At 36.4% G+C, this 19,524-nt stretch overlaps 1 protein-coding gene across 2 annotated transcripts; it reads right to left on the reverse strand.

The window, feature by feature from the left end:
- Positions 1–792: 792 nt before the first annotated feature.
- On the reverse strand, positions 793–13,561 carry LOC134262806 (RAB11-binding protein RELCH homolog). 2 transcript variants are annotated; one of them, XM_062745132.1, is made up of 14 exons: positions 13,259–13,561; positions 8,554–8,643; positions 7,843–7,914; positions 7,483–7,655; positions 6,958–7,146; positions 6,408–6,496; positions 5,781–6,122; positions 5,574–5,652; positions 5,306–5,404; positions 4,966–5,078; positions 4,699–4,789; positions 4,422–4,493; positions 3,772–3,912; positions 793–1,071 (listed from the first exon to the last, which is right to left on the reverse strand). In XM_062745132.1, the coding sequence occupies exons 1-14, from the start codon at positions 13,554–13,556 to the stop codon at positions 895–897; spliced, it is 2,025 nt and encodes a 674-aa protein (XP_062601116.1). In that variant the 5' UTR covers positions 13,557–13,561; the 3' UTR covers positions 793–894. The 2 variants fall into 2 exon arrangements, with proteins under 2 accessions (XP_062601116.1, XP_062601117.1); XM_062745133.1 differs by having other exon boundaries at positions 1,059–1,116.
- Between the last annotated feature and the right edge of the window lie 5,963 nt (positions 13,562–19,524).

A 19,524-nucleotide genomic window follows, 5' to 3' on the forward strand; every position in this document is an offset into this window, starting at 1 on the left:
TTTTCAATTACATTTTAAAATATGTGACTACGTAAAAAGAATATATTACTGACAGGACATGAAAAATACATGTATATATGAGCTCCATAGCATTCATAATGAAATTCAATATACCGTACATGTATATGTAATACATTAAAAATTCTTATGTTTCTTTATAAAATAAGAGAATTTTTAAAAATGATTTTTTAAAAAAAAATAAAAGTTCAACAGTACATCATACAGTATATAGTAGTTTACAGAATATTTTTGATTTATACAATACCAAGAAAAGGTAACTGTGCTCATCATAGTTCTAATGGAAATCAGCAGACCAAAACACAATTAAATTCACCCCACATTAATTTTTTTAACTTAAGATACAGTGTTACAAAATGATCATAGTGATTATAAGATACATTATTCCAATGTACATGCTTAAATTGTGAAGTTACTTGTAAAAAAAAAAACTAACACTTAATACCCGTGAATTAATCAAAATACAGGAAATTAAAATTAATTAAAAAAATCAAAAAAGCATTAAATCATTTTATAAAAGCTTTACTACATTAATCAATTAAAAGTAAAAAAAATAAGCAGATCAGTTATAACCAGCATAATGTAGTTTACCAAAGACATCCAAGCATATTTACCTGGTAGTGCAAACATGAATATGCCCCCTCCCCCTCCCTCCCCAAACATACATACACACAAAAGGGAATAAAAACAGACATAACTCCCTGCTTTAATTCAGAAACCCAATTCATAAAAAAACCTAACAATCTCTGTCTAAAACATATTTAAATCCATTTTCACAAATTTTTCATAAAAAAATCCCTCTCTAATTTTGGTACATTATGCTGTTACAACAGAAGTGTGACTAGCAAAGAAAAAGAGGGAGTATACTGGTTCCCATCAGGGAATTGCCTTAACTAGTTCTTCCAGATCTTTGACCACACTGTGTATGAGACTGTGTTGGAGCTTGTCCAGTTCGTCCGCCCAGGCAGCCAGGGAGGGGAGAAAGACGTGGAGGGAGGCCGTCACCACACGCTCAGAGGAATCCTTCAGGGACGCCCACAGTAATTCACAACCCTACAACACCAGGCAATCATATAAATCCCACAGTAATTCACAACCCTACAACACCAGGCTAATCATATAAATCCCACAGTGATTCACGACCATACAACACCAGGCAGTCATATAAATCCCACAGTAATTCACAATCCTTCAACACCGGGCAATCATATAAATTACATTATTTCCTATGTAGCTTGTGACACAAGCTTTGATTGCTTACAGAGTCAGGTGTAAATTTCCGTGCACCCGACTTGAGCCGGGGGTAAATAAAACCTGACGTCACAATGCATACTCTCTCTAAGATAAAACATAGGTAATCAGAGATTACAGAGCTCACCTCAACGTGTGTTGTCTTTAAGTAAGGCAAATTATGTCACACAATTAACCAACAAAAAGTGTACATCCAAAAATGCAAAATTTATGCAAATTTGATACTTTGGAATAGACCTATATAAAAACTAAAAACTAGTTCTTCATCATGAAAATGTAATTAAAATCCAGCATCTGAAGCAAGATTGAGAGTTTTCATCCCTTGATGCATCATTTGTGCAACTGGTTTATATAAGCCTTATAGTTTCTTGGTGATAGACTTGCACCCATAACTTTTAAAGGTCTATTATCTGGAAAATGTATGTCGAATTCAGCATCTGAAGCAAGTCCATTAGTGTGCATCCTAAGATGTATCATCCATGCAAGTTTGGTCAACATAGGGCTTAAAGTTACTTGCAAATGAAACCTGTATAAAAAAATTAACCTTTCCACTAATCCAGAAAATGTAGGTCAGATTCAGCATCAAAAGCCAGCCTATAAAGAATGCACCCTTAGATAAACCATCCATGCAAGTTTGGTCATTATAGGGCTCAAAGTTACTTGGAAATGAATCCTGCACCATAAACTTTAACCTGTTTACTCATCCAGAAAATGTAGGTCAGATTCAGCATCCGAAGCAAGTCTGGTAGTGTGCATCCTAAGATGTACCATCCATGCAATTTAGTCGTTATAGGGTTCATAGTACTGTACCTTGGAAATGAAACCTGCACCAAAAATTTTAACCTGTTCACTCAACCGGAAAATGTAGGTCAGATTCAGCATCCAAAGCAGGTCTTGTAATATGCATCCTAAGATGTACCATCCATGCAAGTTTGGTCATTATATGTCTCATAGTAACTTGGAAATGAAACCTGCACCAAAAACTCTAACCTGTTCACTCAACCGGAAAATGTAGGTCAGATTCAGCATCCGAAGCAAAGTAGAATACATCCTAAAATGTACCATCCATGCAAGTTTGGTCATTATAGGGCTCAAAGTATCTTCGAAACGAAACCTTCACCAAAAACTTTAACCTGTTCACTCAACCGGAAAATGTAGGTCAGATTCAGCATCCGAAGCAAGGCTGGTAGTATGCATCCTAAGATGTATCATCCATGTAAGTTTGGTCATTATATGTCTCATAGTAACTTGGAAATGAAACCTGCACCAAAAACTTTAACCTGTTCACTCAACCGGAAAATGTAGGTCAGATTCAGCATCCGAAGCAAGTCTAGTAGAATACATCCTAAGATGTACCATCCATGCAAGTTTGGTCATTATAGGGCTCAAAGTATCTTCGAAACGAAACCTTCACCAAAAACTTTAACCTGTTCACTCAACCGGAAAATGTAGGTCAGATTCAGCATCCGAAGCAAGGCTGGTAGTATGCATCCTAAGATGTATCATCCATGTAAGTTTGGTCAACATAGGGCTTATAGTTACTCGGAAATGAGACCTACACCAAAAACTGCACCAAAAATGTTAACCTGCACCAAAAACATTAACCTGGTCATTTCTTTGCTGAAATTGCAGCATCTGAAACTTTGACTGGTACAATGAAACACACTAGCAACATCTTCCATGCATGTCTAATCAATATAGGACATAGAAGTACTTAAAAAGAAAACTGCTCCAAAAAATTTAACCTTAACCCGGGACGCCGCCGCCGACGCCGACACCGACGACGCCGCCGACGCCGAGGGTATCACATAAGCTCCCCCCAACTTCGTTGAGGTGAGCTAAAAACCAAATATCATGACATCACAATGCATAGTAGTGCATAATTAATCTTATTGATAGATTGAAACACAGTTGATTAGACTCTGGTGTTTACAAAGAATTTTTATGGGCACATAGGAAATAAATTTGTTATGCAGGTCCAATCAAGGGTGAATGGGGTTTTCCCCCGGGTTGTATTCCATACACCCTTCGCCTTCGGGTGTATGGAATACAACCCGGGGTAAATCCCTGTACATCCTTGATTGAACCTGGATAACTAATATACTTTGTGTGGGTTAATGTATTTAAATGTACTTATACATTTTGTGAGATAAAAGCATCTTCAGTATGTCACATATAAACAATTTAAATACTTCATATTGTTCATGTTTGGTAAATATCTTTTGCATTTTCTTATCTTATATGACACAATTTCATGGGACAGGCAACTTTTTCAACTGCATGTTTATTACACCAAAACACAAAAGTCCATGTTGGTATAAAGAGATGCCCATGGCTAACTACCAGTTTTCTCAAATTCTTGTCCATTAATTTTTCTTTAAATTTTCAAGAGAAACACTGAAAGTGTGTCTCTTCAAAGTTTGAGAAAACCAGACAATTTATTTGCACTATTAATGGAATCTGTATTTACTGTGTGTATTTATCAGTAGGTGAGACCTTTACCTGTGTGTATTTGTCAGTATCACAGATAAATCCAAACAGAATTCCCAGACTTCGGACCACGGCCTCTCTCACTTCTGCCTCCTTGTCCTCTGCCATCATCTGCTGGAGCATCGACAGGATGAGTGAGCTCAAAATCTCAGTCTGAAAAAATAAAAGACAAGTGAGCTCAAAATCTCAGTCTGACAAAAAATGAGTGTGCTCAAAATCTCAGTCTGAAAAAAGTAAAGGATGAGTGAGCTCAAAATCTCAGTCTGAAAAAATAAAAGACAAGTGAGCTCAAAATCTCAGTCTAAAAAAAGTGATGGATGAGTGGGCTCAAAATCTTAGTCTGAAAAAATTAAAGAACGAGTATAAAGCTCAAAAACTCAGTATGAAAAAAGATGAGTGAGCTCAAAATCTCAATCTGAAAAAAAAAATATGTGTGAGCTCAAAACCTCAGTTTGAAAAAAAATGGTGAGGAAGCTCAAAATCTCAGTCTGAAAAATAAAAGATGAGTGAGCTCAACATAAAGGATTTACATGACCTAAAATATCAGGCAATGGAAAATAACTGCCTGGTACAAAGAACTCATGGAACTATGTTCTAGTATGTAATCAAAGCTTTCTCAACTGTTGGTGGAATGGGAATAAACAAAGTATAACTATACTTACTGGTAAGTAGGATGCCAGTGCACCACATGCTTCAGCCACTAGGATTCTTCTCTCTGGATACTTGTGGTTTATCTACATGCATATAGAGAAAAATTACTATAATGAGAGTTCTGGGACATATCAAAATGGAAAAACTGAATTAATAAAATAATTTGTACATGTATACCTATAAAATTAATATTATTGCTAAAAAATTAAATTGAGATATGATGTCACTCTAATTTTTCCCATGCTTTTACATTTTTGTTCAAATTCCAGAAAACATTAGATAACCTACCTGTTCCCAACACTGAGGGAGGAGTTCCTCAATCAGACGAGCACTTCCTGTGTGCTGGGCAAAGGCCACACAACCCGTCATGATCATCTGTCTATCAAACAAAAAAGATCAAACTAAAGAACTGGTCATGGCAAAAAATCTACAATCATGTTTTTAAGACAAGTTTTTGTTTAGGCTTAATTTTTTTCCAGAATTTCTAGACATTTTCATTACTGAGTTAATGTTGACAAAGCTTTAAGAAAATAGTTTTAATCACAATCACCAAACCTTTGTTCTTCGTCAGGTTTTTTGATCAGGTTAAAGAGAATGTTGAGGAGTTTGTCTCTCTCTTTAGAGTCGGAATGGAGCATGGCAGTGCACAATATCAAGGGGATTAACTCCTGTAAGAAACATGTCAAAGAATTGAATAACAGTCATGTACATAATTTGACTACGTTACACAGATCTGACTGTAAAATAAATAGCAGTTTTGACTTTCTAGATTTACTTTCAATTTCCTTACGTTCAAATTTTAAGAATCAAATTAAATTTTGTAACCAAAAAAAAAGAGTAAAATATTTATTGCACTTCAGTTTTACAGTTTTTTTATTTATAGAATAATTGTGACCTCTCTTTTAGCCAGGAGTACGTTGGGGACTATATGAGGAAGACAGCGAGCCAGCATTGTTACAATGTGGTCTCTGTCAGCACCAATGATTCGGGATACCTGTCAAAAAATCATAAACATAAGTTAACAAGTCATCAATCTGAAAAAAAGGTTCAAAATGCAATTCCAGATGTAAAATATCTAACTTAAGAGAAAAATAAGAAATTATTTATTGAAACATAAATTTAAAGCACCTCCTCTGACAACACAATATACTGAACTCACTTACCTCATGTACAATACGGTTGTCTTTAGAAACATGGAAACAAACATCTAATAAAGCTTTCCTAAAGGTCGGTGATAAATGTCTGTAAAATCAGAAATATTCATTAGAAATTTTCTCTAACATTGCCCTTGATTTTACATTGTATTATCAACATACTTCTGTTGTTTATGAACAATGTTTAGATCAAGTACTTTGTTGTTGTATACTTACCTCCCTGATTCAGGGTCTGGATTTTCTCGACTGGAATTTTCCTTCATGGTGGGACTTTTGTCACCTATGCTGTGGTCTGAATCTATGACAACAAAATCATGTGACTCCACACTCATGTCTTTATCATTTGACTGGTTCCCTTCTTTCACAGTTTTTGCCTCACTTTCACAATTCGTGTCCATCACTAACTCACTGTTCACTGTTTTATTATCACATTCTTCATTACTGTTCTCACCCACACCAGGGGTCTCCTCACCCACTGTGTAATCTACTTCCTGGTTGGATAACTTTGAAGATTTCAGAGGAGCAGAACTGTATATCACCTGGTTTTCAGATCTTTGGCTAGAAAGTTTTTAATGTGTTTCAGATTTTATTACATGGAATGTTTTTCAGTCAGCAAATAAGTATTGTTATTGGTGAGTAAATCACAGACTTGCACACAGGCATATTTTCTATTCACTCTAGTGCTTGTCATGAAATATACCAACCGGATTTACTCACCAAGAAACTCATAATTTTTTTTTTTAATTATTACGTATGAATTCTTTTTATCCAAAAAAAAATTAACTAACAAAAGAAATTAAAAGATGAAATAGACTGCAATTGTAAACTGAGGATCTAACTTACTTATGGAATTGAGTAATCTGTGACATCAAGTTCTGGTTTTCTGTTCTCAAGATTGAAATCTGATTTTCAAAATCAGCAATGTTTGATTCCTGTCAAGATAATGCAAGATAAACTTATTAATATTAATCGAAAAAGGGAACAAATATAAGTACATGGTTTAAACTGGTTCATTCAAATCATATTCCAACCTCCCAAAATACCTCTGCCCCTTTAACCACCCAATTTCTTCTGTACCTACCAGCTGAGATTTCAGATCGTTCCATTCCTCTGTACCTACCAGCTGAGATTTCAGATCGTTCCATTGCTCTGTACCTACCAGCTGAGATTTCAGATCATTCCATTGCTCTGTACCTACCAGCTGAGATTTCAGATTGTTCCATTCCTCTGTACCTACCAGCTGAGATTTCAGATCATTCCATTGCTCTGTACCTACCAGCTGAGATTTCAGATCGTTCCATTGCTCTGTACCTACCAGCTGAGATTTCAGATCATTCCATTCCTCTGTACCTACCAGCTGAGATTTCAGATCGCTCCATTCCTCTGTACCTACCAGCTGAGATTTCAGATCGTTCCATTCCTCCTCCCTCCTCTGATTTTCCTCCAGGTCCAGATCTACCTGGCAGGAGGAGTCCTTGGTTTCAGTTTGTGGGACAACATGGCTCCCATAATCCTTGTACAGGTGTAACAGACTCGGTGGCCGAGCCATGTTTAATCCCACATCATCCCAGTCCTCAAAATCCTAACACAGCACAAAAATAAAAGTCCTCAAAATCCTAACACAGCACAAAATTAAAAGTCCTCAAAATCCTAACATACATGTAGCACAAAATTAAAAGGGATGGTTTACAACAGGATTGATTTTGTGACATAAAAAGTTAACAGTGACAATACATTAATCTCATTTTGTAGCTTTGAGAGATATTTGAGATAATACATATAAATAAATGTACAGTACATTGTATATATATTTTTTAAAAATCCCAGTTTTCATTTTTGCACATTAAAACTTTAAAAAGTTCTGCTGTGCATAACACATCTAGGATCTTAGAGTTGTGAGAGGTAGCTAAAGAGTTACCTGCTCTTCGTTCTCCTCTGAGAAGGTGACAGCCGTGAGTTTGTAGTTCTGCTGTAGGAGGAACTCGTTGATTAGGAAATTAATGGCCCTCTTCTCTAGTGGTTTAATGGCCTCCTCCTGTCCCAGTGTGACCACCCCCTCATTGACCTGCTCTGTAGACCCAAGCTCATTCTCTGTGGAGTTTGATTAATACATATTAGAAGGTGGACTACTAAATGTATATAGTAAATTATTTAACTGGCTACAACCATTAATCATTAGAAAATTTTATTGCAATTTTTTTCTTTAATATTTCATGCATATACTGTATTTTTCATACTTTTAATAAATAAATTGTCTGCAAAAACTACTTGATTTTACCTGCTTCTTTTGTTAAGCTTGCTCGAAGAGATTTGATGGAATCTTGTGCTTTTCTAAGTTCAAATTCCAGAACTGAACAGAAAAAAGAAGACATGAAACAGAGTGATGTAAATACATGTAAGACAGCATTTCTAATTAATCCCTCAATATACACCTTTCTGGGGGGCAATATTTTTACTGCTGAACAATGAGGCCTGATACCTACTTTTAAAGGTACACACTATTTAATAAGTGACTTAAAAGAAGCAAAAACAGTAAATTGTCTGAAGTGTGCAGCATTGTGGATAAAGAATAAAGAGACACCTTTGTGTAACTTACACATTCACTAGCCAAGAGTTTTCAGTCCACTCTGCTCCCCATAAAGTGGGGAGTGGACTGGACCGAAAACCCTTGGCTAGCGAAGATGTATTACACAAGGACAAAAGGAGGATTACTGTTCAGAAAAATGAACTGTAATACTACATGTACTTCCTGTTCGGCAGCATAAGGAAATAGAACTGTTGCCTTAAATAGGAACATAATAATTACTTGCTATTGTCTGAATAGATAGAACACATAAGTGTTTTTTTTTAAATCAAAAATTGAAATCCAACATATATAATGAAAATTGAGCCGGAAAATTTATGAAAAGCTAAATAATTTCAAATTTTATGTATCAGAATCTTTCTAAGTGTCAACTCTAGTTGTTACATAAATGTGTATATTTCACACCTGCTACTCTTTCATCCACCTGTCCACCTCCATCATCTGAATAGCGGGCAAAGTCCAGAGAATCAAACGTCTGTATACTGGATGTTCTATCTGTTATTATAAAAAAAATCATTAAACAACAGACTTCATAATGAAAAAAAGGTAAAGGTAATAAACAGTGACTGATCTCAAAAAAAAAAACAACAAACAAACAAACAAAAAAAAAAACAGAGGTGGGATTAGGAGGCTAAGAGGAGTAAGCATCCCTTGTTGATCAGTCACACCCATTGTGAGCCCTGTGTATTGATCATTCTTATCTTATTGAAAATACATATAATTATAAAAGAGTACATCAGTAACTTGATCCAAAGAACAGTATCACATCAAGTTGACAGGTGCAGAAAATGAGATCAAATGAGGTGTGATCAGATGATCCCTGCTTGTCAACGAGACATGATAAGGCTTTTCTTATCTAGTTACTTTTATAATGAAAAATTTATAATATACCCCTTTAAAATAAGCAAATATAATTAAAGACAAATTTTGTGAGGAATTATATACCTTTTACTCATTAAACAAAGCATTTTTTTTAAGGAACTTTTTTATACACAAGAAAAAATATATTGTGTACTACGTCATCAGTTTCAGAAAGTGGTGATATGGATTCAGAAAAACAGAGTGTGATGATCCAGAAAGTCAGATCACAACATCACATGATTGCATAATTCAACTATAAAATTGATTGATACACAGTTGGATAAATAATAAATGCTGATATCATAAAATGGCATTTTAGATCTATAAGCTTTTTGAAGAAAAAGCAAGGCTACATACTTTTGGTACTGTAAAATCACAAATTTTCACGGGGAGTTAATTTTCATTGTTTTTAAAGCATGGAAAGACCCACAAATTTATGACCACCTTGATATTTAAAATTTCATATGCATTACTACTTAGCATTCTCTAACCACATAGTCAACCTCCCACAAACCAATATTTTTTCCTCAAAGCTAAAAAATTTGACCCCGTGAAAATATGTGATTCTACAGTACATGTATTTATATATAAACTTAAAATTTGTAATAGAGATTTATCAAATTAGTTAGAAAGGAAATAAAAGCAAAGGAAAATTTTTATTTATAATGACCAATCATAAATAATACTTAATATATTTTGGGACTCCCGAACCTACCAAAATAAAAAAAAAATGCAAGAAATTTCATCTTAAATCTTTTTATAGATATGACAAAGGAATCTAGTGTTTTACAACTGCACGTTAATGAAAATTTGTTTTAAAATACATGGCTTTAGAAACAGTAATTTATGACATGTATGGCTTTTTATATGGTACATGTATTTAATCGTGTCCAACTTGTTATATACTGGTACAGTAAAACCCATTATAGTGCATTGTCATAGAGGAACATTTTAATTTATTTTATTTTATAAGAGTCATTCAAAAACAAAAACAAAAAATATGTAGACTTTTCATTTAGCATAAATTGAATGTAAAAGAAAATTTGGTAGACATAATTTAAAAATAAACCCAGATAACTTGAATAAAATAATTGAAATATTTCGTGAATGATGATATATTCAAAAATTAATTTAAATTTAAAACTGTAAAAAATTAAAAAATGCGACGATGAAATCTATCAAATTTGTTATTTCCTTAACAATAAAATACCAGGTAAATAATATTACTCATCTTATTCCATAAACAAGATTAAAATATTGCTAAAATGAAAGTGAATTCAAAGAAACATTCATATATCATTTCTTCATTTACTGGTAATATTCCCTACTGTGAGGTAATATGTTGCTTCTTCAAAATCAACAGAAAACAGGTAGTCCTAAAAAAAAAACAGCCCCAAAAAGATGATGTTGCAGAATGACATGGAGAAGTGAATAGCAATACAATTTTGTGTTACACTTGCAAAAAATGCATTTATAAGCATAGCCTGTAAAACAGATGTGACTGTTAAATCAGCATTAATGGTAGCACATTGCAAATGAAAAGATTCATATTCTAATGCAACTTATGCATTTTGTTTGTTGTTTACATAACATTTTGTTAAGTTTTGCTAACAGAAATTTGCCATGAAGTGTTGTGTTTTTATGACATCACAATCAATAGCTTTCACTCTCATTAATGCTTTTTTACTGCCTCAAACATCCGTGAATTAGCCAATCAAAATGCATTAAAAAAGCAAACAATTGCATTAGAATTTTGCTATTGCTAGCCCTACTTGACAAGTGTTACACATTTATATTTGATGCACACTAAGATGATCTGCCAGGAGACTTTATCAGTAAAAATCTGGTCAAAAGAGTTAGTTAAGGTCAAGGAAACCGACAGGGGTTTCACTATTACCAAACTTGGAAAAGCAGGACACATTCAAATACTGCTAAACTATATTATGATATATAAACAATTATTAGCAAACAAAAAAATCAAGTGGTATAGTGATTTTAATTAATGAGTGGGCAAGATATCAGAAACTGTTTTGAAATGTAGTAGAGGAGTATTTTAGCAAAACTCTCATTAGACATTGATTATGTTAAGTTTTTTATGTTACAATGTTGTTAAGAATGACTTGACAACACACGTCAGTGTTCAGGCTAGGGAGAAAACAGAGGGGTGTCATGCCCCACCCTCAAATTGGGTGCTCTTGTGTCTCCTGTTCATAATCCAATAATTCTGCCTTTCCTTTTCCCTAAATTTTAAGAATGAAAATATCTTGATTTTGATTTTCTTAACAAGAGGCCCATGGGCCACATCGCTCACCTGAGAAGCTTTGACAATTCTGTACTTTACTAGATTTACCCCTTGTATTGTGACCCCACCCTACCCCACTGATCATAATTATATAAGTTTCAGCTTTTCTGGCCCAGTTGTTATTAAGAAGATATTCAAAGCTTCTTCATATATATTTCTATGTAAAACTTAAATTCCCCAATGTGTCCCCGCCCAATCCCCAGGGGTCATGATTTGAACAATCTAAAATCTACACTACCCCAGGATGCTTCCATATAAGTTTCAGCTTTTCTGGCACAGTGGTTCTTGAGAAGAAGATTTTGAAAGATGTTTCCTACATATTTCTATGTAAAACTTTGATTCCCCATTGTGGCCCCGCCCAACCCCCGGGGGTCATGATTTGTATAATTTAAAATCTACCCTACCCCAGGATGCTTCCACATAAGTTTCAGCTTTTCTGGCACAGTGGTTCTGGAGAAGAAGATTTTCAAAGATTTTTCCTATATATTTCTATGTAAATCTTTGATTCCCCAATGTGGCCCCGCCCAATCCCCAGGGGTCATGATTTGAACAATTTAGAATCTACACTACCCCAGGATGCTTCCATATAAGTTTCAGCTTTTCAGGCACAGTGGTTCTTGAGAATAAGATTTTGAAAGATGTTTCCTACATATTTCTATGTAAAACTTTGATTCCCCATTGTGGCCCCGCCTATCCCCCCGGGGTCATGATTTGTATAATTTAAAATCTACCCTACCCCAGGATGCTTCCATATAAGTTTCAGCTTTTCAGGCACAGTGGTTCTTGAGAAGAAGAGTTTGAAAAAGGTTTCCTACATATTTCTATGTAAAACTTTGATTCCCCATTGTGGCCCCGCCCAATCCCCGGGGGTCATGATTTGAACAATTTAGAATCTACACTACCCCAGGATGTTTCCACGTAAGTTTCAGCTTTTCTGGCACAGTGGTTCTGGAGAAGAAGATTTTCAAAGATTTTTCCTATAAATTTCTATGTAAAACTTTGATTCCCCATTGTGGCCCCGCCCAATCCCCGGGGGTCATGATTTGAACAATTTAGAATCTACACTACCCCAGGATGCTTCCATATAAGTTTCAGCTTTTCTGGCACAGTGGTTCTTGAGAAGAAGATTTTTTAATGACCCCACCCTATTTTTGTCTTTTCTTGATTATCTCCCCTTGCGAGGGGATATGTCCCTTCATTTCAACAATTTAAATTCCCCTTCACCCAAGGATGCTTCGTACCAAGTTTGGTCAAAATTGGCCCAGTGGTTCTTGAGAAGAAGTCGAAAATGTGAAAAATTTACGGACAGACGGACAGACGGACGGACAGACGGACGGACGGACGACGGACACAATGTGATCAGAAAAGCTCACTTGAGCCTTCGGCTCAGGTGAGCTAAAAATGATACAAAATTCACTTTGCCTACTTAGTTTTTGAATGACCCTTGTAAATTTCATATGTAAGCATATAATATATTTGAAACTACAGAAAACTTTTTGTAGGCATTAGATCAATATGATTATTTTTGCTGTACAACTTGATAATGAACCATGTTTTACCACACGGGGAGAAAGTTGCTGGGGGCATAACATAAACTAAACTTTATTATTTGACATTTCTCTAAGACAATATTCATGTCCCTTACATTTAAACATTTAGATTTTAAAAACAAGAGTTGACAATTTTATCAACAACGCGAAAATAAATCTAGCACTCATTTAATGTGCTTTACTGTTAGTGTTGTTATTCACTAGTGAGAAGTTGATGATGGGAGAGTATTAAAACGAGCCTCCAACTAAAGAAAATACTACAAGTATTTGTATATATCAAAATTGGTTATTTTTATCCCTTTTGAGAAAACTGGTCCAAAACTTTGCCATAAACAGCTGATAAACATTCAGATACTTTCAATGACTTGTTCAAAACTAGAAACAACAAAATAATTACGCAGTGATGAAGTCCCAAATTCGTCTTTTGTACGTTCAAAATTTCCAGGGTTTGAAAAATAGTCTCGAAGTCGTGGGATTTCTCTTCCGGTCTCTAAGAGTTCTGTGTGAAATTCAAGGGCTGTCAAAACAAAATTCTCCTTCAAAAGGCTTGCAGCAAGCGAATCTAATGAAAGTTCATGATGTTCACTTGTTTTTGCATCTTGCAATTCAGTGTTAACCACTTCTGTAGCCGCAACCACCGTATTTTCATCGTCTTCGTCATCAAGAAACGGATTTGTGTTAGGAACGTCCGCCATATTTTTGTCACGTGACGGATTTCAACACACCTTCCTTACCGAATTTCAAAATATTTTATTCGGATAAGTATGGAAATACAATTTTTCATTTATCTCAAAATGTTCTCCTTCTTTATGAATTCAGACCTAAAGTTTATATAAATATAATACTTTACAAGAAAATCTTCATATCTCAGGGAGCTTTATTTAGGGAATACATTAAATTACAGCATCCGAATGGAGGTATAATATGAATACTTTTTTGGATCTCGTAACCAGCCTCTATAACCAGGCAGAGCGCATGCGCGCAACAAATTTACATCGAGTTCGGAAAACAGCAGAGAGGAAATTCGAAATAAATAACGAAAACTTAGTAGTGCTATTCTCAGATGCAGAAATTTACGCATATTCAATAAATTTTTATTTAAAAAGCCAAAGAATTAATAAGTCAACTTTGCAATTAGTATTTATTTATCTATTTAATCTTTTATTCATTCATTTATTTATTTTATTTGTTTAATTAATTCATTTAATTCTAATAATCAATGAACTAGGTAACTTAATTATTTATTCATCAGGAAATTTATTTGTCTGTTTATTTATTTATACATTCTTTTCTTCATTAATTAATTATTCTAATGAGTAATTAATTCTTCTATTATTTATTAATTATTCTATTATTTAATTAATAAATTTATTGATTAATCTATAATTTATGAGTTAATTCATTTAGATTTTAATTTGTTTGTTTATTTGTTACTTACTTCATATTTTGCTTGATTGTTTATTTATTTATTTATTGGTTTATTTATCTATTTATTTATTTATTTATTTATTTATTTATTTATTTCTTATTTATTTATTTATATATTTATTTATCTATTTATCAATCTATTTATTATTTCTAATAATTAAGTAAATGATTGATTTACTAATAAATAGATAATTAATTTATCATATTCATTCCTTTTTATTCTTTTTTTTAAAATTTATTAATGAATTTAATTATTAATTTATTCATTCATTCATTCTTTAATTCATTCATTCCTACTTTTTCTGTTATAAACAAGTTCTGTTTATCTATTGCCAGGGTTTGTGTTCCCATCACCATGGTCTGTAATTTGTTCACCAAGGTCTGTATATACCCATCAGCAGGGTCTGTATCATATATCAACAGGGTCTGTATACCCATCACCAAGGTCTATATACCCATCACCAGGATCTGTATACCCATCACCAGGGTCTGTATACCCATCACCAGGGTCTGTATTATCTATCACCAGGGTCTGTATACCCATCACCAGGGTCTGTATACCCATTACCAGGGTATTATACCCATCACCAGGGTCTGTATACCCATCACCAGGGTCTATTTACCCATCACCAGGGTTTGTATACCCATCACCAGGGTTTGTATACCCATCACCAGGGTCTGTATTCTCTATCACCAGGGTCTGTATTCTCTATCACCAGGGTCTGTATACCCATCACCAGGGTTTGTATACCCAACACCAGGGTTTGTATACCCATCACCAGGGTCTGTATTATCTATCACCAGGGTCTGTATACCCATCACCAGGGTTTGTATACCCATCACCAGGGTCTGTATACCCATCACCAGGGTCTGTATACCCATCACCAAGGTCTATATACCATTCACCAGGGTCTGTATACCCATCACCAGGGTCTGTATTATCTATCACCAGGGTCTATATACCCATCACCAGGGTCTGTATTATCTATCACCAGGGTCTGTATACCCATCACCAGGGTTTGTAAACCCATCACCAGGGTCTGTATTATCTATCACCAGGGTTTGTTTACCCATCGCCAGGGTTTGTATACCCATCACCAGGGTTTGTATACCCATCACCAGGGTCTGTTTCATCTATCACCAGGGTCTGTATACCCATCACCAAGGTCTATATACCCATCACCAGGGTCTGTATACCCATCACCAGGGTCTGTATAATCTATCACCAGGGTCTATATACCCATCACCAGGGTCTGTATTATCTATCACCAGGGTCTGTATACCCATCACCAGGGTCTGCATACCCATCACCAGGGTCTGTATACCCATCACCAGGGTCTACATACCCACCAACAGGGTCTGTATTATCTATCACCAGGGTCTGTATACCCATCACCAGTGTCTGTATTATCTATCACCAGGGTCTATATACCCATCACCAGGGTCTGTATTATCTATCACCAGGGTCTGTATACCATCACCAGGGTCTGCATACCCATCACCAGGGTCTGTATACCCATCACCAGGGTCTACATACCCACCAACAGGGTCTGTATTATCTATCACCAGGGTCTGTATACCCATCACCAGTGTCTGTATTATCTATCACCAGGGTCTATATACCCATCACCAGGGTCTGTATTATCTATCACCAGGGTCTGTATACCCATCACTAGGGTCTGCATACCCATCACCAGGGTCTGTATACCCATCACCAGGGTCTACATACCCATCACCAGGGTCTGTATTATCTATCACCAGGGTCTGTATACCCATCACCAGGGTCTATCTACCCATCACCAGGGTCTGTATTATCTATCACCAGGGTCTGTATACCCATCACCAGGGTCTGTATTATCTATCACCAGGGTCTGTATACCCATCACCAATGTCTGTTATATCTATCACCAGGGTCTGTATACCCATCACCAGGGTTTGTATACCCATCAACAGGGTCTGTATTATCTTTCACCTGGGTCTGTATACCCATCACCAAGGTCTATAATATCTATCACCAAGGTTTATATACCCATCACCAGGGTCTATATACCCAGTGCCAGGGTTTGTATACCCATCACCAGGGTCTATATACCCATCACCAGGGTCTCTATACCCATCACCAGGGTCTCTATACCCATCACCAGGGTCCATATTATCTATCACCAGGGTTTATATTACCATCACCAGAGTCTGTAATCCCATCACCAGGGTATGTTCACCCATCATCAGCGTCTATATACCCATCACCAGGGTCTGTATTATCTATCACCAGAGTCTGTACACCTATCACCAGGGTCTATATACCCATCTCCAGGGTCTGTATACCCATTTCCAGGGTCCATATACCCATCACCAGGGCCCATATTATCTATCACCAGGGTCTGTATACCCATCATCAGGGTCTATATACCCCATCACCAGGGTCTATATTATCTATCACCAGGGTCTGTGTACCCATTACCAGGGTCTGTATACCCATCACCAGGGTCTATATATCCATAACCAGGATCTCTATACCCATAACCAGGGTCTATATACCCATCACCAGGGTTTGTATACCCATCAAAAGGGTCTGTATACCCATTACCAGGGTTCATATTATCTATCACCAGGGTTTATATTACCCATCACCAGGGTCTATATACCCATCAAAAGGGTCTATATTCACATCACAAGGGTCCATATCATCTATCACCAGGGTAAATATATACCCATCACCAGGGTCTTTTCACCCATCACCAGGGTCTGTATACCCATTTCAAGGGTCTATATACCCATCACCAAGTTCTATATTATCTATCACCAGGGTCTGTATACCCATCACTAGGGTCTGCATACCCATCACCAGGGTCTGTATACCCATCAAAAGGGTACATACCCATCACCAGGGTCTGTATTATCTATCACCAGGGTCTGTATACCCATCACCAGGGTCTATATACCCATCACCAGGGTCTTTAATATCTATCACCAGGGTCTGTATACCCATCACCAGGGTCTGTATACCCATCACCAGGGTTTGTATACCTATCACAAGGGTCCATGATATCTATCACCAGGGTTTATATACCTATCACCAGGGTTTGTATACCCATCACCAAGGTCTGTATACCCATCACCAGGGTCTGTATACCCATCACTAGGGTCCATATTATCTATCACCAGGGTTTATATTACCATCACCAGAGTCTGTAATCCCATTACCAGGCCATATACCCATCACCAGCGTCTATATTCACATCACAAGGGTCCATATTATCTATCACCAGGGATTATATACCCATCACCAGGGTCTTTTCACCCATCACCAGGGTCTATATTATCTATCACCAGGGTCTGTACACCCATCACCAGGGTCTATATCATCTATCACCAGGGTCTGTATTCCCATCACCAGGGTCTATATACCAATCATGAGGGTTTGTATACCCATCACCAGGGTCTGTATACCCATCATCAGGGTCTATATTATCTATCACTAGGGTCTCCATACCCATCACCAGGGTCTATATACCCATCACGAGGGTTTGTATACCCATCACCAGGGTCTGAATACCTATCACCAGGGTCTATATACCCATCACCAGGGTCCATATTATCGATCACCAGTGACTGAATACCCATCACCAGAGTCTGTATACAAATCACTCGGGTCTGTATACCAATCACCAGGGTCTGTATTATCTATCACCCGGGTCTATATACCCATCCCCAGGGTCTATATACCTTCAACAGGGTCTATATTTTCTATCACCAGGGTTTGTATACCCATCACCAGGGTCTATATACCCATCACCAGGGTCTATATACCCATCACCAGGATCCATATACAGATCACCCATTTCTCGTTATCAGCAAGGGCTTATCACCAACAGTTTTTATTTACATAGGTTTTATTTGATATCACCAAGAGTATGTGCATCGCAGAGGGACTGTCAAGGGTCTTAGTATCAACAAGGGTCAATGACTCTATGTATCACTCAGGGTTTTTATCACTAAGGTCTTGTGTATAACTAATATTACGGTATGTGTATCATTAAGGGTCTGTGTTCTACCACTTATGGTGTCTATCACCAACAGTCTATGTATCAGTAAGGGTCTATGTATTACCAAGTGTATGTGCATCATAAAGTGTCTGTCAATAACCAGTGGTCTGTGTGTCAACAAGGGTTTCTATCACCATGTGTACTGTATATGTATCACCAAGGGCCTATTTATCACCCAGGGTCTGTATCAACAAGGGTAAATGTATCTCCAAGGGTCTATGCATCACCATGATTATGTGTATCACCAAGGGTAAATGTATCTCCAAGGGTATATGTATCACCAAGATTATGTGTATCACCGAGATTATGTGTATCACCAAGGGTCTGTGTATCATAAAGGGTCTGTGTTCTACCAGGGGTCTATGTATCACCAAGTGTCTATGTATCACCAGTGGTCTATGATCGTCAAGGGTCTTTTTATCACCAAGGGTATGTGTATTACCTAGGGTCTGTGTATCACGAAGTGTCGGTGTATCAACTAGGGTCTATGTATCACCAAGGGTATGTGTATCACCTAGGGTCTGTCTATCACCAGTGGTCTTAGTATCACCAAAACTTTGTGTATCACCTAGGGCTTGTGTATCACCAGTGGTCTATGTATCACCAAGGAATTATATATCACCTGGAGTCTGTATCAACAAGGATAAGTTCACTTAGGATATGTATGTCTCCAAGGGTCTTTATTACCAAGGATATGTATATCACCAAGGTTTTGTGTATTATTGAGGGCCTGTGTATCACCAAGGGTATATATTGTATCACCTAGGGTCTGTGTATCAATTAGGGCCTGTGTATCACCAAAGGTCTATATATCACATAGGATCTGTGTATCACCGGTGGTTTATGTATCATCAAGGGTCTATGTATTACCTAGGGTCTTTATCAACAAGGATCTGTATCACTAAGGGTCTGTATGTATGCCACCAAGTGTGTCTGTATTACCGAGGATATGTGTATCACTAAGGGTTTGTGTATTATCGAGGGTCTGTGCACCTTTGTCCATCAGCAGGGTTTGAATACCTATCATAAGAGTGTGCATGTTTATTACATATGTCTGAATAGCCATATCAAGGAAATTTTTATTCTTGCAGGGTTTTATTGCATTATTTTGTAGGCCTGTATGGTGTCTAACATAATTTGCATTATTAAAATGAAATCCAATATTAAGAAGGTCTATGGATGTGTTTAG

Source organism: Saccostrea cucullata, unplaced genomic scaffold, assembly GCF_032062105.1.
Source record: "Saccostrea cucullata isolate Sc308-1 unplaced genomic scaffold, CSIRO_AGI_Scuc_v1 ctg17453, whole genome shotgun sequence".
Lineage (NCBI taxonomy): Eukaryota > Metazoa > Mollusca > Bivalvia > Ostreida > Ostreidae > Saccostrea > Saccostrea cuccullata.